General features: G+C 34.5%; 1 protein-coding gene across 1 annotated transcript in view; it reads right to left on the bottom strand.

The window, feature by feature from the left end:
* Window positions 1-2,882, bottom strand: part of CACNA1C (calcium voltage-gated channel subunit alpha1 C) — an 808,853-nt gene extending 805,971 nt beyond the window's left edge. The window contains exon 1 of the mRNA XM_052001637.1: window positions 2,357-2,882. Within this exon, the coding sequence (XP_051857597.1) occupies window positions 2,357-2,405 (49 nt within the window). The 5' untranslated portion in view covers window positions 2,406-2,882. The remainder of the gene's footprint in view (window positions 1-2,356) is intronic.
* Between the last annotated feature and the right edge of the window lie 21,800 nt (window positions 2,883-24,682).

Here is a 24,682-nt window from a genome sequence, read left to right as displayed (position 1 = left end):
TTTTTCTCTCTCTCTCATAAATGGCTTTAGTGCCAAGCTCCTACTTACATCTTTCAAGAGAGGGATAAAGAAGGGACAGTCAAGGATAAAGAAATAGATATTATAAGTTTATCATAGATTAGGAGAGTATCTTAAAGTCTTAGGATTTTTCTTTATTAATGACATAACTGGGAATAATTATTACTATAATATTATAACTACTATTATTAGTATAATGATAATAAAGTCCAGTCCCATCTTCAGCTTCAGTGTAGTGGGCTACATTGCAGAGAAATGGGTCAAGCCTTCTATTACTTGGAAATTGTGTGAATTGGATAGGAACCTTATTGATTCTTCAAAATGATACTTCTTTATTTTCCCTTCTCTCCTTCCCTTTCTAATACCCCTGCCATTTCAAAGGAAGGAATCTAGGACAAATGTTGGAAATGTTATGGAATACTGACCCCACTTCTATCCAGAGAAATGTTGTTATAACTGTGAATTCAGGAGCCTAGCCAGGGTCTCATATCCTACAAAAAGTTATTTGCCTGATGGAGTAAATTTACTGACAGTAAATAGAAAGAATTAGATCTTGATATTGGGGGTGGGGGGAGATCTAGGGATGAAAGGAAAGGGAGGAAAAGACATTCTGACCCAGGAAGGGTAAAAGTACCATCCCAAAAAGAGAAGTGTTAGGAGAGGGGGCTAAAAACAAAAATAGACCTTATAATCACCCCATTCTACAGAAAAGAATCACATCTGTATGCTCCCAGATTGAGAAAAACCAAAAGAAATAGATATATGGAGAGGAAAAGTGAGGGGAGACAGATAAAGGAAAATACAGAAAAATCAATATACTAAATACACAGAGGCACACAGAGGGGAAAGATAGAGAAGACAACATTTGTAAGGCAACATCAGGTTAAAAAAATTAAAAAGAATCATCCCCGTTTACAATCCATCCCAAGGATTCCAAAGAGTAATGTTGAAAAATAATAACTTGTTGACTTGGGAGTGGAGGATGGGAAAGAGAAAGTTTCCAAGTGGAGAGTTAATTTGATTGCTTTTCAAAATCACAGGGGGAGCTGGTGAGACTTGATGTCAGCAGGATGGGTAAGCTCAGAAAACACTGGGCATACTATGCTTCCCCATGAGGAAACCATACTCCTTAAAAAAAAATTTTTTTTTTTAACAAAACAAAACTCACATTACCATCTAACCTTTAAATGCAATGCTAGTATATTAAAGGAGTGTAGCATATATGTGGGTGGGGACAGGCAGGCATGCCAACTAAACATATAAGGCTGGATATAACATTTATGTAGCAATTACAGTGTAACAATTAGGATAATAGATGTACATGTATCGATAAATTCTGTATATAAATGTGAGTAGCTATATGTGCGGATTAATGTATAGGGGCGTCTGAGCATAAGAAAAAGAAGAGGAAGGAAGGGAGGGAGAGAAGGAGGGAGGAAAGGAGACGGAAGGGGGAGAGGGAGAGGGAGAGAGAGAGAGAGAGAGAGAGAGAGAGAGAGAGAGAGAGAGAGAGAGAGAGAGAGAGAGAGAGAGAGAGAGAGAGAGAGAGAGACTGGGTGTACAGTACACACATCTGCATTCTACCCACCAACTCAGAGCGCGCCAGCGCTAGAAAACAGCAGGAAGGGTACTAGTACTCGACCCAGACGCCTCAGCAAGCTGGCGGGAGCCCCGGGGCTGGGGAAATCCGGGCTGAGTGTGTCTCTCGGTTTATCTGCCCCACCGGCAGTACCTCGAAGCCAGGGACCCCAGTCCTAGGAAGGCTCGGTAATCAAAGCATCCTCTCCCAGATCTCGAAACTGGGGGACTGTGCGGCCTCCTTGCACCCCCTCCCCCACTGCCAGATTTTCTAACAGTTCAGTTTAGAAAGGGAGAAAGGAGAGAGGAGAAAGACTTGGGTTAACTAACCCTCACTTCCCCACCCTGCTCCTCCCGCCTCCCGCCGCCTGGCATTTCATATGAAGCACATGCTCTCGGGAAGACTGAAAAGGGAGGGGGAGACTCGGAAATTTTCCTATCCGTCACCCAACTGCCCCTGATCACCGCTGCTATGGACACAGAAACCGAAGGGAAGGTTGACTGAAGAGAGAAGGGAGGAAGGGCGCAGAGTCCAGCTTCGTCTCCAAACCTGCACCCCACGGCTCCTCTCAAAGCCAGCCTCCGGGGAAACTCCTGAGGGAGGGAAGAGGGCAAATGGGGGGCAGCGGGGAGAGGGGAGGATCCGAGGGATCGAGAGGCGAGGGGAGGGGGTGTAGGAGGAGAGAGGAGAAAAGGGGTGGAGAAGGAATATCGAGCTTTAAGCCCCCGGCGAGGGAGGAAAGGCAGGGTCCAGCCTTACCTTGGTGATTTTCTTCCGGAATGTACATCCTCTTGTTTTCATTGACCATTTACCAAAACGGGAGAAAAAAGAAACCAAAAATGGGATGGATTGGGGGAGAAAACCTCCACAAAACAGCTCTGATTTAATCCCACTTCGGAGATCGAGGTCGTCTTTCGTGCAAAATCCAAGGAAGCCGTGGAGCTGCAGTATTTCCCCCTTCCGATGATTACCTGATTCCCATTATTGCAACAAATGCCAAAAACTGATTCTCTCCACTACTGCCTCCTTTAGTGAAATTGTAATGCATCCTCGGTACATCCGGGCCCCATCCAAGAATTTAGCACAGCACCTCTGGCCGCTACACCATTTGAAAAAATAGAGAGGAAGAGAGATCAAGAAGAGGTGGAAAAGGGGAGGGGGGAGGGAAAGGGAGAGGGAGGGAAGGGGAAGAAACTGTGCCCCCTCCCCCCAAAAATAAGGTGGGGGGAGGATACTCCAAGGCCAATAAAGGGTTAAAATGTCTCTCTCTCTCCTCCTCTTTTTTCCCCCGTCTTCTCCCAACCCCCTTCCTCTTTTTCCTCTTAAAAAGATCCACCAACTCCAAATATCCAGGAGGGCAAGAAGAGACTATAAGCAGCGGGTGCTGATGCTGCCGCCTCCGCCACCGCTTCGAGGCATGCTGAGAGTGGTCTACTGGCAAGGAGCTGTTTCTGCAGAGGCAGAGAGAGGGAGACACCGGGAGAGAGCGCCTCACTCCCTCCCAGCTCCTCGCCTCTCCCTCCCCTCCGCTCGCCGGGCGCTGTGGAGGCAGGCAGACGCGCTGAACGCTTCCAGATGTGGCAGCTGCGGCTGCGGTGGCGGCGGCGGCGGTGGCGGCAGCGCGCAGAGAGCCGGGCGCACAGCAACGAAGCCGGCGGCTGACTTGAGCCCAAAGTTAAGCACACGCTCTCCTCCCTCCTCTGCGCCTGCTGAAAAGCTCTTTCTACAGACATGACGTCAAGGAAAGAGAGCTGAGGCCGGCTGTCCAGGGACAGAGAGGTGGTGGGTGATGGAGCTAGGGGAGTTCGAGGGGTAACTAATGGACATAGGAAGAAAGAAAGATCTGAAAAGTGGGGGGGGGGGGAGCGGAGAGGGAGTGCGGAGTTCGGAGGGGGAACGTTGGGGCGGCGAGGATGGAAAAGAGAACTGGGGGAGCGAAGATAACCCTCCCTCCGTGTTTGTTAACCAGCTGCAATCACAACAGATTGCCCCACCACTTTACACACCATCACCACCATCATTTCCACAGACACACCCCCCTCAATCCCCGGCAACACACGTACTCACACATACCGCCCTCTTTATTGTCATTATTGCGGGCTTATTGCCTGCAGTTCCAACCACTCCGGAAATACCTCTGTGATCAGAATTTCAAGAAGGGAAATACAATTTGATGAATTGCTGGAATCTCTCAGATAATGGCATTAACAAAACGGCAAAATGAATTGCGATTATATTTGATCAATTGCAATCAAAGCCCGTGTTGACGGAGACATGAGAATGGAGAGAGAGAGAAGATGGACCTAGGTGTGGGGTGAGACACCACCCGGCGGAGTCTTCTAGGCAAGGCAGTGGTGCCCCGATGTCTGAACAGATTAATAAACCAAGTTTTCTATGTCCTTGATGGGAGCAGACACACGTTCTCCTGGGGTATCCTTATCCACTCTTAATTATCTCTGTCATTCATCCTACTATTCAAAAGCTCCTTGGAGAAGAGATAACACTTCGCATCCTCACCAGATGCTCAAAGCGCAAGTTAGAATGCCCACTGTTCAGTTGATACAGACCCAGGGGGACAAGGGCTCCCTCTGCAGTGAGCTTTACAACTTTTTATTGGGGTCTAAAGATTCTGTGAGAATCCTCTTTGTACATGGTAATGACCTAGCTACCCCTGTAGTATGATTCCATGGTGTTAGACCTAGGAATCTTAAAAGACCTCCCTCTACTTGATTGAGAACCAATACCTGAAATTCAGTCTTTCCCATTTCACTTCTTTGACTTAAGGGCTTAAAACGCAAATATTGTTACAGGGAAAAATACATTTCAGCAGAATCGGTCACCTGTTAATATGAAAAGTTTTATTACAGAGGCAGCCTGGTGTAGATAAATGTGCCGGACTTAGAATGAAGAAAACTGGGTTCAAATTTTTTCTTAACATTCTCCAGCTGTGACCATGTAGAAGTCCCTTGCCTCTTCAGTGGTAATATTCTCAACAACAATAAATACTTAGTCGTCAGGTACTGTGCTAAGTTCCGGTGATTCAAAGTCCAAAGTCAAACAGTCTCTGCATTCAAGGCAGACAAACATAAGCTTATACAGGTACATATACTGATGCCCACAAAACATATAGAAATGAAATACAAGTTAATTTTAGAGGGGAAGAATGACAATGTTGGATTTGTCAAAAGAGATCTAGCTTCAAATGCTAGCTCTGTGCTTAATAGCCTGTTACTACAAGCAAATAAACTTCCAGAGTCTCCATTTCCTTATATAAAAATGGGACAATAATACTTAAAGTGCCTACCTCACAGAGTTGTTGAGAGGATCAACTTTGATAATGTATATAAAAAGCGCTTTATAAACTCATAGCCTGGGGGTTATATCTGCACTTTTCTAATTAAATGTTGCAAATCTAGCAAGTATATATTTGTCTTTAGGCTCCTTCAGTTTTATTATTCAGTTCTATTTTCAGCTTTGAAATATGTCCTCCTTCCCTCTCTGGAGGAAACACCACTAGATCAGTTATCAGCATAGAGGCAACATGGTGAAGTAGATCAACGTGGAGAATGGACAGTCTAGGTTCTAGTTCTTTGGGGGATTTCATTCTAGCTGTATGGTCATGAATTCAACATATAATCTCTAGTGGTAAAACCACACAAATGAAAGCATAGTTCTGGAACAAAAACAAAAACAAATCAGCTATTATTTCTACTCTAAACTCTCAATTATTTGCATTCATGGAAAGCAGTTAAAATTCCTAAAAATTATACATAGACATATAATATATGCAATTATATATGTGTGTATACATACATATGTGTATTTAATATTTACACATAGACAAACACGCCTATATAGCTATTTATGTATGCGTGTACATATATGTATATATATATGCATGTATATAATATGTGTGTATATATATTCATAGCACTAAGTACAGTGACTGGCACATAGTAAGCAATAAATGCTTATTGATTTGATATACATTATCTATGCAGCATTTATCAGCTTGTTTTGTAAGTTGCATACCAAATTACTATTTATTTAAGACTGATTTGGATGTTCTTAGCAGGCATCAGAGGCAATGTGGCATTATGGGTAGAGTCCCAGAAGATTTGAGTTCAAATATTATCTCTGATACTTTCTAGCTAGTCTCTTAACCTCCATGAGACTCACTCATAAAGTGGGGATGATAATAACACTTATAGAAATTTCCCCTGAAGATTTTTCTGAGACTTAAATGAGATAAAATATGTAAAGTGCTTTGCAAACTTAAAAAAACCCTACATAAATGTCAGTTGTAATCTTAAAATGTGCTACAGATAAGCCATGTAGTAGGGGAATCTTATCCACAGTTTTCATTTGAATTCTTTTTAAAAAAAAAAAAAAAAAAGGCATTTTGGCATTTCTAGAGCTTGGTTTGGAACAGGTTGAGTTTGAGGTGAGACATCCAAAAGATGTCTTATAACCAGTTAAAAATGTGAATCTGGAACTCAGAGAAGACTAAAGTTTTTGAAAATCATATGAGTAGAGAGAATAGATTGAAGCCATAGCAATGAAATATTGCACATAAGTAAGAAATGTGATTTTATAAATTTCCCAAGTAATTTGGCTTCTTGTTCCTTAAGCTGACTTTTTTTTTTTCTTTTTTCTTTTCAGCTCTGAAATGTGTCCTCTTTTCCTCTTTAGGAAAAATAATTATTTTATAAATACAGATTTTTGGTCATGAAAAAGATGCCCACATCCCAACTTATGACTTTGAATTGCAGTTAAGTATCCTTTCTTTCTAAGTCAAAATAAATGTTATAATAGAGTTCATTCTGATTTTTCTCCACTGTTTAGGTTTTTCTTTCCCTTTTATTGTATGATTCACCCCGGAAACCATTTCTTTTCATAACCACAAAAATTTACTTTGGAAATATTTTAAAACACCATTCCCATTGGACTGTTCACAGCTATTTCTTTGGCCAAACTTCACAATTTCCCAAATACAATCCAGCCTACTCATTTCTTCTTTTATCATTCTAAAACAAATCCATCAAGACTCAACAATTCGTCAGTGTTTGTCCTAGATATATATATTAATGGACCAGCTCTACGGTCCATTCAACTACCACACTTTAGGTAATAGGCATTCCTAGATTGGTGTATTCCTCCCACCACTCCATGCCATGTGTGGATTTTTAGGCTGAATTATTTTAGTTGTTATGAAAGTCATCTAAGAGGTGCATCCCAGATTTGATGCAAACAACATATCTTTGACAAACTGAAACATCTGGAGATCATCATGTTTAGAAAAATATCCCTCCTTCCATTTGGATTCTGTGCCTCTATGATATCTTTGAAGAGCATATGTCTCCTTGTTGGTGTGGCAGACATCTTTGTAGAGCTTGTAGGTTTTGTTTTAAACCTTGCTTGTTATTAATAGTTAAAGAGTTATTAAATATTGTCTCTATTATTACATAAATCAAAAAGTCTTGTATGATTTTAATATATGTATGGAGAACCTCTGGTGGGATAAGAGTAACTCTGCTCTGCTTTACTTTAGGAACCTCACAAATATTATCAATACCTGTGTACTTCATAAAGATTTTATAGCTTTGAGGAAGTATGTAGATGAGTAGTTATTAACATTTTCTTAATAGTATTTTCTATAATAATACAATTTGTGGGGTTTTCCTCAAAAGTTTGTCGTCTTTCAGGTATTTTGAAAATCAATACTTCAGTGCCTTCAAAATTATACTATTTCCAGCATCACTTTTCCTTGAATATGCTTAGTATGGCATAGCTTTTCTTCCCAAATTTACTAACTTCTTCATTTTTTTTCTTCTTCATTCAACACATGAGAGACTATGAAATTAGAATACAAATAGTATGTTTGTTCCACTGTCATTGATAAGGAAGGAGTTTGTAATAAGAGTATAAACAGATCTTTCCTGTTTTGTTTATCTTTCTAGTCTTATCTTTAAATGGTCTTAAAATGGTTTGACAATGAAATCCAACTTCCAACTTTTTTTTCTTTTTTTGCTGTACTCCTCCATAATATCTTGCAAATGAATTTATATTCTACACTGATTTTACCCTTGACTTGTATGTCTCTTTATTTGGCAAATATTTTCTGATGTGACTTAAAGTTCCTTTTGACTGCCTTATTGTGGTAATGGATAACAAAACAGATATTGACATAGATTATTATCATTTATTATAGAAATTTAATGTCTGTATCTATTCTAGCAGCTTTTTCCCATTTTAGAAACATTAGTTATTTAAACAAGTCAGACTGTAACAAGTCAGGTTTCACCTATCTCATCAATATTCTTCTTCAAAATTGTTGTTCATTTTAATCATTTCTTTAATTAGTTGAAAGTTTAACTATATATGGACCAGTGGTACTGGTATGACATTTCCATCAGTAACCAGATACTTCCTTTTTATAAGGTAGTGTCAGTTTCAAGACAGGATGTTTAAAGATAACTTAAATCTCAGAAAAGAGTATGATAAAATAAAAGCAAAAAACCAACCAACTTGAATTTCATAGTGAAAGATATAAAGCAAGAAAATTTCCCAGAAGTTATGAATACAAACAACAAAGCACCAAAGGACCCACATATTACCACTAGAAAAATGTCCTACAAAAGTTAATAGTTTCATTCACAAATAGCACATTTTGCAAGTACCTGGAATAAAAGTGTTCAAAAATAAAGGAAAAGCAATTTGATAGTATAGAATTGTTTCAGTTACACTATATATATTCCAAAATATAAAAGTATTTTACTTGATGAAGAATAGGAGCTACTGCTGAAATAATAGGAATCACTATCTCTTCATTGTACAACTAAGAACTTCTTTGCTCTTTGGCTCTCACTACCTTCTTTGTCCATTTATGCAATCAACCACTATGCTTTTATTTCCCACAAAAGATATTAATTCACCTGTGACAGAAAATGATGTGCTGAAAACCCAAGCCCAGTCATAAATGAAGAAAAATGAATGTTCAACAAAAAAAAAGGAATTGAATAAATTTCTGAAAGAAAAAAGTTGAATAGAACTTTTGTCAAAATCCCAAAATAGCAGAAACACAAAAAGGCAAATAACAAAGTAAAGACCAAATAATGAAATCAGTCATTTCATGTTTATAGGTAATTGCTTTTAAGAAAAATGACGTTAACTTATGGAGTAAAAAAAAAAAAGCATAAAGAAGGCCATAGGTTTAAAAGAACCAAAAGCTTTTTAATCTCCAAAGAAGCTAAAGATTTTAGAAAAATGTAAAAGATTCAAGAAAAATTTAAAAAGAGGAGCTCATCTGATTTATAAGGAGGCCAAATAAATCCTCTAAAACCTTACAGATAAATCAGTGTCTTTTGTGGGAAATAAAAGCATAGTAGTAGATTGCATAAATGGACAAAGAGGGCAGTGAGAGCCAAAGAGCAAAGAAGTTCATAGTTGAACAATGAAGAGATAGTGATTCCTATAGTCTCAGCAGTAGCTCCCATTCCTAATCAAGTAAGATCTTCCCTTCCACCATCTCTATCCTATTCTCCCATAGCATATATATAAATTACAAAAAAAGTTTGGGGACTGTAACTCAATAAAAATATAATTAACATAAGGAATACAAGCAGAAGATGATAACTTTGATGAAAATTTAATGACATCACAAATGAGTGAGTCAAAGAATAATTCTCAAAACTATTATTAATAATGGAAAATAGGAAGATAACAATGAGTCAATCATAAGTTATTTATTCAGTACTTATTATGTGCCAGGAACTTTTCTAATAGAAGGTACAAAGAATAGCAAATATATATAGTTACTGCCTTCAAGGACCTCACAATGTATCAGGAGTGATATCCAAAAAAAAATTAATAATCTATATACATATAAAATATATACATTAAAAATAAGAGATAATCTCAAAAAGAAGGCACTGGTAAAAAGGAAAAGATGTTATGCAGAAGGTAAGATTTTAGCTAAGTCTTGAAGTTAAATAGATAGAAGTGATGAGGAAAAACATTTCAAGTGTGGGGAACAGTTAGTTAAAAAGAATGGAGGTGGTAGATGGATTATGGCATGCAAGGAATAAGAGGGATAATGTTTTTAGATATAGGAAGGGAATAAAGTGAAATGTAAATCAAAACATCATTGAAGTTTCTACTCACAAAAAACAAAATATAGAAATAGAGAGACATGTTGAAAATTGCTCATTCTGGAAACCAGTTTGGAATTATACAAAGAAAGTGGCTAAAATTTCTATATCCTTTGACACACATAGATCCCAATGCCAGGCATATGTTATCAGGAAGTAAAAAAAAATAGAATGAAAAGTCCCATATACATCAAAAAGTTTCTGAAAGCACTTTTTGAAATATCAAAGAATTGAAAACAAAATTGATGACTATTCACGGGCAAACGCTAAACAAATTATGATACATAAATGTAATGGAATATTTGTTACTATACTATAAGAAATTATGAATATGAAAAATTCAGAGAAACATGGGGAAAACATGAACTATAGCAAAGAAAAGTAAGTAGAACCCAGAAAACAATATATGTATATTATATGATGATCAATTCTGATGGACGTGGCTCTCTTCAACAATGAGATGAACCAAATTAGTTCCAATAGAGCAGTAATGAATTAAGCCAGCTACACCCAGTGAAAGAACTCTAGGAAATGAGTATGAACCACTACATAGAATTCCCAATCCCTCTATTTTTGTCCGCCTGCATTTTTTATTTCCTTCACAGGTTAATTGTATACTATTTCAAAGTCCGATTCTTTGTACAGCAAAATAACTGTATGAACATGTATGCATATATTGTATTTAACTTATACTTTAACATATTTAACATGTATTGGTCAACCTGCCATCTGGGGGAAGGAGTAGGGGAAGGAGAAAAAAAATTGGAACAAAAGGTTTTGCAATTGTCAATGCTGAAAAATTACCCATGCATATATCTTGTAAATAAAAAGCTATAATAAAAAAGGTAAAAAAATATATATATGTAATGATGATAGCAATATAAATAGAAAGAACAGCTAATTAAGACTGAATATTATGTAATTATTATGCTCAAAGTTGGCCCTGTAAAAGCACCTCTGACTTTTCTCTAAAGAAGAAACTATTTTTGGATTTAGAACACTCCATATACTATCAGACTTGAGTGATATGTTGGTTAATTTTCCTAATCTGCTTTTTCTCCTCTTTTTTTTTTATTATTGTTTATCTTCCTGGGCATGGGAGGTAAGAATATATTTGAAAAGAGATGATGGAAAAACAAAAGATTTAGATAATCTTAAAAATATATTATCAATTTACGTGATATTGCTAATTCCTACATAAATCCATTCCTTCCAACTTTTTTCTTGAAGTATTAATTACATATAGTTTATTGTTTTAAAAAAACAATTATTAAAAACTTGAAGTAATCAACAAATGTGAAAAAGACCGCAAAACATTTAATTTAGTACATATATATATATGTACATACATATATATGTATGTATGTATGTATTAGTTTATTTGTTTTAGCATACACCAACTTTAACATAGTAGTAACAATACCACTCCACCTTGTCTCTGCACCCTTATCCTTCTTTATTCTTCATCCTCCCTCCTTCGGCTGTACTTCTTTGGATTTCTCAATCATGCCCCTGAGCCCTTTCTTCCTTGCCACCCATACACACTTTTCAGGTTTCCTTTGTATGTGGCCTTCTCCCATTAAATTTTAAGCTCTTTTAAGGGATTGTCTCTCTTTTCTTATTTGTATCCTCAATGATTAGCTTAGTGCTTGACATATAAGAGGTGCTTAATAAATAGTTAATTTACGTCTATGTATTTTTACAGTGTCATTGAAATTTTTGTTGTCTCTGTAATTCCTTAAGCATAAACCATATTTCCTATATATTTTTCTAAATTGTCCTCTATGTCTACTTCTACATTTTTAAAGTTATTAAGAATCAAAATATATTCATTTAATTTGGAAGATCTCAGGCACTTAATAAAAATTGCCTATTTTCTCATTCCCTGCAACAGATTTTGGCCCATAAAGCTGCAATTACCTTCTTGATAATTTTAAGTAATATAAATCTTCCTGCTTATCTGGAATTAATTAAAAGGAATATCTCAGATAAGATGATCTCTTGTAGTCTCTGCCAACCAAAACTAGGTAACATAATTTTCATTTATTTCATCATATTTTTTATAACACTTTAAGGTTTACAAAGCACTTTCCTTATACACTATGAGGTGGTCCCACAAATATTATTATACATATTTTCAAATGGGGAAATTGAGGTTTGGAGAGGTAGAGTGTCTTGTATAATCACACAGATAGAAGATAGCAGTCTGGCTACAGACTCACATCTTTTGGTTGTATTTGGTTATGTGCCCACTATAGCACATATACTCTTAGTGAATATCATAATTCTCAGTGTAGGATTATATCAATCAGCAAACTTTCATTAGTTCATTGAACAAAAACTCAGTTCCAATTACATTCGAAGGCTATAAAGAATAAAATAAGATCTCTGTCCTCATGAAATTTATGGCAGAATATAGAGGTTGACATCAATGAATCATCAATCACAAGAGTTTATAATAATCCAGGCACTATACTAAATTCTTGGGATACAAAGAAAGTAGAAATAATCCCTGCCCTTAAGGACCTTACAATGAGGGAACCATATAAATAAATATTACATACATATAAGAAACATAAAACTTAGATTTAGAGGAAAAGATTAGTAACGAGTAAAAGATCTCCTGAAAAACATAAATAACTTGAAGACAAGTTTTCATGTATAATTTCAATGAGAGATGTATAAAATAGTGAGTTCAGAGTTGGAGATTGTTTTTGACTGGGAAGATAAGGGAAACTTCCTTTTTGATCTTGAGGATGGATAGAAATTGAACATGAATGAGAAGGCATTCCATAAGGATGAATAGAATAAGTAAGATGGGGCAGAGATGTGGGAGAGCCACAGTATTTCAGTATAAGAATTTGTGCAGTGTGACTGAAATATAAGCTGCACAAGAAAGGAATGAGTTCTTCTATGGTAAAAGTTAGAGCCATTTGGTGTTCAAGGATGAAAGAAAAATCATAGTAACTTAATATGTAATGCTTCTCTCCTTAAATTAAATTTCATACTGGCTCAAATTTATTTGCATCCCAATCTGAAGAAGAATTTGAAAATTTCTACCATAATCACATTATTATCTGAGCAACATTCTGCAATTTAGTCCCTGACACAGGGAATAAGAAGAAAAAACACTTAATCTTAACCTTGTGGCACTTAGTTGGCTTTTATTAGGCTTTACCTAGGTATTATGGCTCCTAGCTTCTAGTTATTTATTAAAGAAATATCAAACACCTGCCCTTATCAATGAAATGTCACTTTACTTAAAAGTGGAAACCAAGATGGCTAGCAGGAACTATGGGAAAGTCCAGAAAGTGGTCATTTGAGTGATTACATTACTTTTAGAGACATTCACTAGTGTTCAGAGAAGGGACACCTAGCAGAAACAACAGATGCAGCACCAATCATTAAACAACAGGGCAACAAACTTATCAAAGTCTACTCTGTGCTGAAAGATGTACTCATAGTGGGGAAAGAGGAGTTTATTTTTCTCTTCATTTGTCAGATTATTACCTATATTGCTTAATTAATTATCTTTGATTCAAATTAACATGTCCTCAGATTGATAAAAGCAATTATCAGTCAGAAGTATTAAATTGATCCACATCATTCTTAACACTTAGAGTAGTTTTTGGGAGGACCAACATATAATAAGGGACTACATGTAGTTCCACAGGTTACACATTAGCTATTTTAATTACCATAACACACCATCAACATATATTGAGTTTGCAGTTCACATAAAAACCCAGGACTTTTTTCAGGCAGATTTTTGTCTAGTCATATCTTATACTAGTAAAATTTGATTCCCTTAACCCTAAGGTCAGACTTTACATTTATATTTGGCTTTATTTTGTTTGATGTGATCCAATACCCCAGCTTGTCAAGAAGATCTTTTTGGATCTTGACTGTCATTAAACATGTAAGCTGGCCTAACTTTTTGTTGTCTGCGAATGTAAGAAGTATACATTCTATATTTTTGTGAAAATCATGGAAAAATTCTTAAATAACACATAGATATCTGGGATACTCCATAAGAGATCTTCTAAGATTACATGAATCATAAATAATGATTTGTTTTAGGCCATTCAGTTGGAGGGGCAGAGAGAGACAGAGACAGAGACAGATACACGAGATAGAAACAGAGACAGGGAGACAGAGATAAAGACAGAGAGAGAGATAGAGACTCCAATAGATGTCTGGATCTTGAAGACTGAAGTCCCTTTTTACTACTATACCTTGTTTTTATGCCAGGCTAGTGATCTGTTTCCCTAACTTTTCATCTTTTTCTTCTCTCTTTTCAGATGGTCTACAGTATAAAAAAATCACTTTTCTTAGTCTTTCCATTGACCTTCATCTGACTGTCTATCATGTTCCTCTCCTCTGATAACTTTGTTTTCTCTGTAACTTCTACTTCAATAGTTTCTCTCCTGAGCAATATAGATACTATTACTTTATTATTGTAGGTTATAGGAATTTTGAACAAAGAAAGTACAAATGCCATTCCTGCTCATCAACTGAGGAATGACTGAATAAGTTGTGCCATATGGTTGTGATGGAGTGTCATTGTGCATTAAGAAATAATGAGGGGGCAATTTCAGAAAAACATGGCAAGACATATTATCTTGTGATGTAAAGTAAAATCAGTAACAGCAATGCTGTAATGATGATCAACTGTGAAAGATACTACTCTGATCGATACAAGGATCCAAGACAATTCCAAAGCATTCATGGTGAAAAAATTCTACCCACTTCCAGAGAGAAAACTCAGAGAAATCTGAGTGCAAATTGAAGTATAATTTTTCTGATTTTTTTTTACTTTTTTGCAATAATGCTAATATGGAAATAAGTTGTGTATGATTTCTCATGTATAATTGATATCATATTGTTTACCTTTTCAGTGGGTGAGGAAGAGGTGAAAAGGAAGGAGAAAACTCTTGAACTCAAAGCCCAAAAAGAAAAGAATGCTTATAAACAATAAACTTTAAAAGTTAAAAAATATAAAATTTAGAGAAGAGAGTGTATACAGAAGAACAAAGTGATAGCGTCAAATTCTATAAGAGAAGGCAGGCTAAATGAGAATTGAGAAAACATCATTAAATTTGGCAAATAGATGAAAAATTATGAGTTTATTCATAATTATTATGAATTTCAAGTTAAAAATTAATAATATTTGGATAGAGTGGTTGAGTTTCTATCTTAATTTAAATCAATCTTTAATTAACCACTGACCTCTCTACGGTTGAGACAGAACTCAAGTAACTAGAAACATTTGGGTGACAAAGCAGTAGATTATATTACACTATCTGTGACATTACCTGTACAGGAAAGGGAAGATACAGAAAGAGTCAACCTTTTTTCAGGGCTTCTTTTAATCCTTCATTGGATGTATATATTATATGGTAGAATTGAGTTTTGTTCTCTGAGATATGTGTGAGGTTAATGACCTTCTCTTCCAGAAATTAGTCCTATCTTGTATTTCTACTTTCCCTTGGCTTTCAGATCTTTTCTGGCTCAGTCTGTGAGATTCTGCTCCTTTCTCCTCTGTTTCTAGTGTCCCTTGGCTCTGAGATAGTTCCATTCTTTTATACAAGTTTCTTAGAAATGACCAAATTTCTAAAGCAATGACTTTGACTGATTGAAGGAGATATGTAGTCTCTGTTCACAGTTGTTCTGATTGATTGATTCAATCAAGGAGTGTTCTTACCTTAGAAAGGTAATTTCTTTTAAGTAGAATAAGGTAATAAATAGACCCTAACACTTACATTGTGAAGAAACGTTATAATTTCTTGAGGATTCAGTGGAGAAAATAGAGAGTATTAATGGTGCTTCTGGAGAGTTACCAACCATGAGAGAACAGAAAGAACTTATTCTCTTATTGAACTAAGTTTAACCCTTATAAAGCAAATAAATAAAATGAGGCATCTTGAAAAACTTAGACTTTGAACTTGAGAGCTAAATGATGGAATTATGTTCTAGAAGTAAGATAAAAGTAATAGTGATGGTTAGATTCTGGTTGTGATATTTTTCATATCTAAAATATTGTAAGTATTTATGTCTATGTTATTATTATTGGTGGAATTGTTAGTAAGTTTCATAGCCAATATATTTTTATTATTTTATGTTATTATATAACCACTACATATTTAAGCTTAGAAAATTAGGAGTTTTGATACCTAGAGATGAATAACTACTTTCCATTGGCATTGTTGTGGACAGCCCTGCAGGAAAGCTTTGAGAAGCCTGGGTGCCTGGGACTTTAGCCTCAAGGGGAAGGGATTGGACTTAGAATTTTGGATTCTGTTGGATAGGAAACTAAGTTTTTAAACTTAATCCCCTTCTCCTTCCAGGAGACTGAGATGGTATTGGGAAAGATTATATCTCTTATTGTGGAGTATCTTTGTATATTTATGATAATATTTTGAAATAAATATTTCTTTGTAAAAACTAATCTGACTGTTAGTGGCTAAATGAGACCAAGGCTCAGGAGAAACATCCCCTAAAATCAGGAACACCATCAGTGAGGAGTGGGACCAATTAATATCACAAAGAAGAATCCTGAGGGAGGAGTAAAATATGACATTTCTGCCTTTTGGGCAAATCAGTAAACCCTCAAGCCCTATTTTACCCAACATGAGTAGACTGATTTAATGTGCATGCTATCCAAACTCCACTTGCACTTATTTTGTTTCTTATGAATATCTCTCCATTGACATATTCCAGTTAAAGATTTCATCCTAGTAAATCTCAATGATACTCAGGAAATCAAATTTACAAGCTTATGTTAAAATCTCTTATTCCTTTTATTTGTTGTTGAAACTGGATATTTGTACACAGATTTGAGATTCATCAGTTTAATTTTTGGTTCCTTTCTTAGGTTTTGTCTACTGTCAATTTGTGTGTGTGTGTGTGTGTGTGTGTGTGTGTGTGTGTGTGTATACGTATATATGCGTATGCAGTCACCTGAATCAGTCACTGCTTTTAGTTTAAAGTAATTTTATTTAGATTTGTGAGATGCCCAGAATATATATAATCTTGATCATAATGATGAAAAGCACTTTGTCCACAAGTTTAAAATGAATTAATAAGGAAATTTGTTTGTAAATAGCCAATTCTCTGAGTTATCCCTTGCCCCCAAGGACAGGGAATAGACTGTTCCAGGTCTTGGATTCTGATTCTCCATGTGTTTATGAGCATATATACCATCCCTGATTCGGTCCCTGATATTGACTCTGTCCCAAACTATCATCACCTCTAGCATTTATTTAGTGTTTTAAGGTTTGCAAAGGGCTTTATAAATATTAACTCACTTTATTTTTACAACAACCCTGGAAAATAGATGTTATTATTTTCTTCATTTTAGAGGTAAGGAAACTGAAGCAAACAGAGAGTAAGTATTATTGTTGTTATTGTTTGCCCTTTGTTCTTAAAGAAGAACATGGTATCAGAGAAGTGATACCATGACATGAAATGAATTGGATGTAGAATCTTTCAACTAATACTAATCTAAGTCTGGATTCAAACAAAGATCTTCCTGACTTCAGATGCAGGCTCTACCTACTATACCACCACACAAAGAAACTGGGCCTGACCAGAACTATAACTATGTTCAATTCTCCTTAATCAGTTTTAAGCAGATTTATGTCTAATTAAAGCAATCAAAATCAGAGCAAAGACAATGAATACTTGAGAAACTAAAAGTCATTGTTTTTAATGTCCATTAACTCTAGGAGTTTCAAATTCCAGACTGTTGTTTTTATTCATTGTTTGGTACTAGGGGAAAGAAGGTAAAGGGAAGAAGAGAATAACCATTTATTAACCGCCTACTAGAAACAGTTAGGTGCAGCAGGGGTAAAGCATCAGGCCTAGAGGCAAGAAAATCTGAATTCATATCTGATCTCTAATACTTACTAGCTGTAGCAAGTCGCTTAACACCATTTGCTTCAGTTTTCTCAACTATAAAACAAGCTGGAAAAAAGACATGGCAAACCTCTCTAATATCTTTTTCAAGAAAACTCCAAATAGTATCATGAAGAGTTAGACATAACTGAAAACAACAAGTATCTACTACATGCTAAGCATTGTATCAAGAGCTTTATAGATATTTTATTGATCCTAACAACAACCCTAGGAAGGAGTAAAATCTCACCCTGGCTCAAAACTCCAGCTGAGAAGCTAAAGTTCTCAAACTAGAAGTTTAAAAAAAGCCAACAAAATAATAGACAATTTAAAATGTATTATAGAAAATCTTTCAAAAATAGAAAAATATAAAGATGGAAATAGTTAAGGAAAGAATTAATAGCAAAACTTGAAGAATATTTAAGTTCTATATATCTAAAGTAAGTGGTCTTGAGGAAAGAATACATAGATATAAGTGAAGAGACCATAGATTTTCCATAAAACATGATAAAATAAAAATCCTTAATACTATACATTAGGAAATAATACAGGAAAACTGACTGGAAGTATTCAAAACAGAAGACTAATTAGTGATTGCTAGAATATATAAAATGATAGAGAGAAATCCTATGATTACCTTATCAAGAAATGTAATGATCAAATGTCAGAACTTCAAAATTAAACCAAAAAAAATGCAAGTTGGGAAAAATCCTTTATCTAACAAAAGAAAATCAATCTAAATCATTTAAAACTATTCTCTTTAACAGGAAATCAAAGGGAAGATTGAAATTTACTGAAAAACAAAAAAAGAGAGGTTTGCAGATCCAGATAAAATTCTGCAAAACTAATAGTCATTGACCTAATAGTCAATGAAAAAACAGAATTTCAGCAAAAGTGAGGAATTTGGACTGCTCCTTAAAAAAAAAAAAATTAACATCAGAGATAGCAGTTTGGCATAAAAATAGTAATAAAAATAAAGCCTAGAAAAATAAATAGGTATAATTGACAAGAAAAGACCAATGAAATCAGAGTTTTTATACTTCTAGGAATACACTAAATTCATTCATAAAAAAGTTCACATTGGTTGATGGCCAATAAGCGATCAAAGAAAAATATTTATGAGCAAAAGTGGTGGGAATCAAAAGAGTCAGGAAAAAAGAATGAAAACTAATTTAATTCACATTTCTTGAACTACAATTCACTTTCCTTTATTACTTAATTATTTTGGAAGGATAATATGGAAAAAAACACTTGTATTGGTAAAGTGGAGGAAAGGAATACAAAGAGTCAGCCACTTGACCTAGTCATAAGAGGAGAAAGGGCTGGGATTTCACACTCTGCATGGAGGTCTCTGGGAGAGTAGACAAAACATATTAGGGGTGTGAATGTGGGGCAAATGAGGAAGAATCAGGTGCCGTTTATGAAAAGAGAATAAATATGTGGGTATTTTATAGTATTCATTCATGGTGGAAGAAGGGTAGGAGAGGATGAAAAATAGATAATCTTCTATTTGGGAAGACTGAGGACTTTAAAATATTTTCTTTTCTGATATAGATGATGCTTCTTCCCTTAGGGGAGGAGGTGTGCTGGCTCCTGAAAATATCCGATGTGAAGGGAAAGTGAATGTGGAGCATAGGTTCAAAGGCAAGGTATTGTGGATATTGGATGCGCAAGTGATAAATGAAAGGGCAAAGAGTAAGAGCAGAGCCTTTGACAATGAAAACTGAGAACTATCACTCTACATGGCTTTCTTCATGAATTAGTATTTATGGAATTACAGTTGCTCAGATAAAAGTCCTTTGACAAAAAAATTAAGGAATAAACTTGCATTAAATGATACTTAATTTTCTTAATTCTCATTAGGTACACAAAAAGACACAGTAATGTAGTATTTGATAAACCCAAAGATCCCAGATACTGGGGCAAGAATTCATTGTTTGACAAAAAAATCACTGGAAAATCTGAGAAATAGCCTAGCAGAAACTATATCCGTAGACTAACATTTCACATTGTATACCAAGATAAACTCAAAATGGGTGGATGATTTAGACATAAAGAATGATATTATAAGTATATTAGTGGAGCATACAAAAAATTTCCTATCAGCTCTATGAATAGGGGAAGAATTCATGACCAAATAAAAGATAAAAGCGTTTATAAAAAGTAAACTGGACAATTTTGATTATATAGAATTGAAAAGTATTTGCAATCAAAATATGTAATGTCCAGGCTAGCTCTCTGGTGGGCCTTGGGATCAGCTCGAGACCTGGGGCTTTAGTGGGAGAGTGAAGTGAAGGAGGCAGGAGAGCAGCCACTATGTGGCTGGTCAAAGATGAAGTCTGAACTCTGGAGTCTGGAGCCTGAAGTCTTCTCTAAGCTAAGATCGCTGTGGCCGAGAGAACCCTCTCTCTCTATAGAGGACTCCCTTAAATACCCCAGCACAACTACATTATGACACTACACTAGGCACGTGCAGCTGTAGAACATCACATCACATTACCCTAAGTATACGCCCACTAGATTGACCACATCATTACATTACCTCAAGTATGTACTTAGAGAACCACCATCTCACACCTTGTAGGTACTTAACTACAAGCACCCTACTGTCTTAGATAAAAGCAAGAAACTGAGGGAAAATATCTTGGCAACAATTTTCTCTTTTTTAAAATATATATATATTATTTTTAAATTTACATTTTTAAAATATATTTTTAAATATATAGAGAACAATGTCACATTATAAAAATAAGTCCCATTCTCTAAGCAAATGGTCAAAGACAGTTTTCAAAGGAAGAAAATAGTAGAGAAATGAAAAAATGCTTTAAATAACTAATAATTAGAAAAATACAAATAAAAATGTCTCTGAGTTACCACTTCCCATTCATTAGATTGACTAAGATAAAAAAAAGAAAGAAAGAAAAATATCGAAGGCTAGAGAGAATATGGGAAAATAAATATACTTGTACTCTATTGGTAGACCTATGAACAAGTCCAATCATTCTGCAAAACAATTTGGAATTAATCTCAATATTCAATTAAACTGTACATTTCCTTTAAATGAGCAATATTGCTATTACATCTGTACCCAGAAGTCAGAAAAAGAGAAAAGAGTTCTAAATGTACCAAAAAGAAAATATAGCAGATCTTTACATGGTAGCAAAGAATTAGAAACTGAAAATTTGCCCATCTATTGATGGAGATGGCTAGAAAAGTTATGACATATGAATGTGATATGAGAAATGATGAAGGGGATGATTTCAAAAAATCTTGAAAGAGTTCTATGAACTGATGAAAAGTGAAGTGAGCACAATGTGGAGAACAATTTACAGAGGAATATAATTATTATTGTGAAAAACTTAGTAACTCTGATCAATATGATAACCAAAAGATACATGAAGAAACATGCTATTCACCTTCAGTGAGAGAACTTAATGCAATTGGTATCAGATCAAAGCATATTTTCTTCTATTTTGGAGGAATGAGGGCATGGCTAATTTGGAATTTGTATGTCTATACTATATATTTGTAATGGGGTTTAATTTTCTCAAATCTCAAAGAATAGGAGAAAGAAGGGGAAAGAAATAATTTGGAACCAGAAATCAATCAATCCACAAAGATTTATTAAGTGCTTTCAATATGCCAGAAATTGTCTTAAGTACTGGGTATACACAAAGAGGCAAAAGATAGTTCCTGGCTCAAAGAAGCTTACAGTCTAATAGGGGAGACAATAAGTGAATAAATACAAATAAACCAAAATACATACCAAATAAGAAAAAATTAACAGATGGAAAGCATTGGAATTAAGAAGGGTTTAGGAAAAACTTCCTGTAAAATGAAAATGAAATAAAATAAGATTTAGATTTTTTAAAGATTAAAAAAAACAGCAAAAATATATATACTTAATGAAAGAATATATAAGCATAAACTCCTTGAATGAAAAGTTAGATTCCAGTTATGTGGAAAGGAAAAAGAATCAGGAATATAGAAGAATATCTATTAATTAGATCAGAAATAATAGCCAAGCTATGAAATTAGTTAAAATATTAACAGTAGTTTAAACAAGTCTTATGTTTATATATCTATTGTGTATATACATATGCACACATACATATATACACATATATGTGTGCATGTATATGTCTCTATCTATATTTAAGTATTTTTATAGTCTTATTAACTTGATCAAATAAGAAAGCTTATTCATTCAAGTTCAGTGTATATTTTGTCAGATTAAAATGTAATTGTTGAATTATCTATGTGGTCATGTTAAGACCATTTATACATTTTTCCACAGAAAGAGTGATTGAAGAAAGAAAGATTTTTCTATAGTATACACTTTAAAGTAGTGGAAGTTCAATAAATTGATAATCACTGATAATCTTAAGACAAAAGAAGACTTTTTTTAAAAATTGAGAAATAGTTAAAATAATAACAGTAAAATTACAGAATTGGTAACAAAACAAATAGAAAGCTGATTTTTAAGAATGAAAAACAAAATTAGTAAGACATTAACTAACTCAAAAAAAGAAAACAAATGATTAATTATTCATAGGATTGAAGTTGTAAAGGACCTCACTGGTTATCTAGTTCATTAGTTCTCAAAGTATGGTCAAGGGAATCCTGAAATCTTTTCAGAGGATCCACAAATTTAAAATTAGCTTTTATTTGTAATACGATATATATATATCTATAAATATAACTCACATAAACAAAAACTCCTACATAAACAAAAATTCATTGGACAGATTCTCAATATTTTTAATAGTGTAAAAGTACTAAGAACAAAAGTTTGAGAACTACTGATCTAGTGTACCCCTCTCACTTTACAAATGAGAAAACTGAAACTCAGGATATAAAGTGGCTTAACAAAAGACACATAGAAAGTGGATGAAAGAACCCTATTTGAGTCCAGATTCTCTGACTCCAAATTTTTAAATCTTTATACTTCATTTTACTACCTCTGAATAAACAATATAGATTCCCAATAAAAATAAAGTAAAAAAATTATTAGAAATGATCACATACATTATATAATAACAAAATTGAGAATTAGAGCAAATGGATGATTACCTAGAAAAATCTAAAATACCCAAATTACAAAAGACTTAATTTTAAGTGGAAAACTCAAATAAGCTATAAGTATATCATGAAATAAGGACATTATTTCAATGAGAATACATATAAATTTTATCATATATATGTAAGGAGCAATTAATACCTATGATAAAAAACTACTTAAGTCATAAAGCATGTTCTCTACCAAACTCATTTTATGAAATAATCATAGTGTTGATACAGAAACCAGAATGAAATAAACAAGAGAAAGAATATAATAATTTCAACAATGAATATGTTTAAAATATTAAAAATAGAAAATAAACAATAGAAATATATCCCAGAAAAAGTCATAAACAAATTAGATTTATACCAGGAATTTAAGTATGGCTCAACATTAATATAATTACTCATGTAACAGTTAAAAATATATTTTATACTAATAAATAAGGTTATGCTAAAATATAGAACTCATTTATCTTTTTAAATTTTTTAATTATTATAGCTTTTTATTTACAAAACATATGCATGGGTAATTTTTCAACATTGACCCTTGAAAAACATTCTGTTCCAAATTTTCCCCTCCTTCCTCTCACCTCCTCCCCTAGATGGCAAGGAGTCCAATATATATTAAATATGTTAAAGCATATGTTAAATCCAATATATGTATACATATTTATATAGTTATCTTGCTGCACAAGAAAAATCAGATCTAGAAAAAAAGAAAAAAACCTAAGAAGAAAAACAAAAATGCAAAACAACAACAGAAAGATTGAGAATGCTATGCTGTGGTCCACACTCATTTCCCATAGTTCTCTCTCTGGGTGTAAATGACTCTCTTCATTACTGGACAATTGACTGGTGTAAATCATCTCATTATTGAAGAGAGCCACATCCATCAGAATTGATCCTTATATGCTCTTGTTGTTGCCATGTATAATGATCTCCTGGTTCTGCTCATTTCACTCAGCATGAGTTCATGTAAGTCTCTCCAGGCCTTTCTGAAATCATCTTGTTGATCATTTCTTACAGAACAATAATATTCTATAACATTTATAAACCATAACTTACTCAGTCATTCTCCAACTGATGGGCATCTATTCAGTTTCCATTTTCTAGCCACTACAAAAAGAGCTGCCACAAACATTTTTGCACATGTGGGTCCCTTTCCCTCCTTTATGATCTCTTTGGGATATAAGTCCAGTAGTAACAGTGCTGAGTTAAAGGGTATGCAGTTTGATAACTTTTTGAGTGAAAGAACTCTTTTATCTTAAAAGACATAAAAATATAGAAATGAAACATAGGATAGTTTATCTCTCAGACTTATGGAGGAGAAAGAAATTTGTGACCAAAGATGAACTAGAGACTATTACCGATCACAAAATAGAAAATTTTGATTATATCAAATTAAAAAGCCTTTGTACAAACAAAACTAATGCAAACAAGATTAGAAGGGAAGCAACAAACTGGGAAAACATCTTCACAGTTAAAGGTTCTGATAAAGGCCTCATTTCCAAAATATATAGAGAACTGATTCAAATTTATAAGAAATCAAGCCATTCTCCAACTGATAAATGGTCAAAGGATATGAACAGACAATTTTCAGATGATGAAATTGAAACTATTACCACTCACATGAAAGAGTGTTCCAAATCATTATTGATCAGAGAAATGCAAATTAAGACAACTCTGAGATACCACTACACACCTGTCAGATTGGCTAAGATGACAGGAAAAAATAATGATGAATGTTGGAGGGGATGCGGGAAAACTGGGACACTGATGCATTGTTGGTGGAGTTGTGAACGAATCCAACCATTCTGGAGAGCAATCTGGAATTATGCCCAAAAAGTTATCAAACTGTGCATACCCTTTGATCCAGCAGTGTTTCTATTGGGCTTATACCCCAAAGAGATACTAAAGAAGAGAAAGGGACCTGTATGTGCCAAAATGTTTGTGGCAGCCCTGTTTGTAGTGGCTA

Source organism: Antechinus flavipes, chromosome 5 (assembly GCF_016432865.1).
Source record: "Antechinus flavipes isolate AdamAnt ecotype Samford, QLD, Australia chromosome 5, AdamAnt_v2, whole genome shotgun sequence".
NCBI classification, from domain to species: domain Eukaryota; kingdom Metazoa; phylum Chordata; class Mammalia; order Dasyuromorphia; family Dasyuridae; genus Antechinus; species Antechinus flavipes.
The sequence above is the reverse complement of the archived record's forward strand: the minus strand, read 5'-3'. Positions and strand labels throughout refer to the sequence as shown.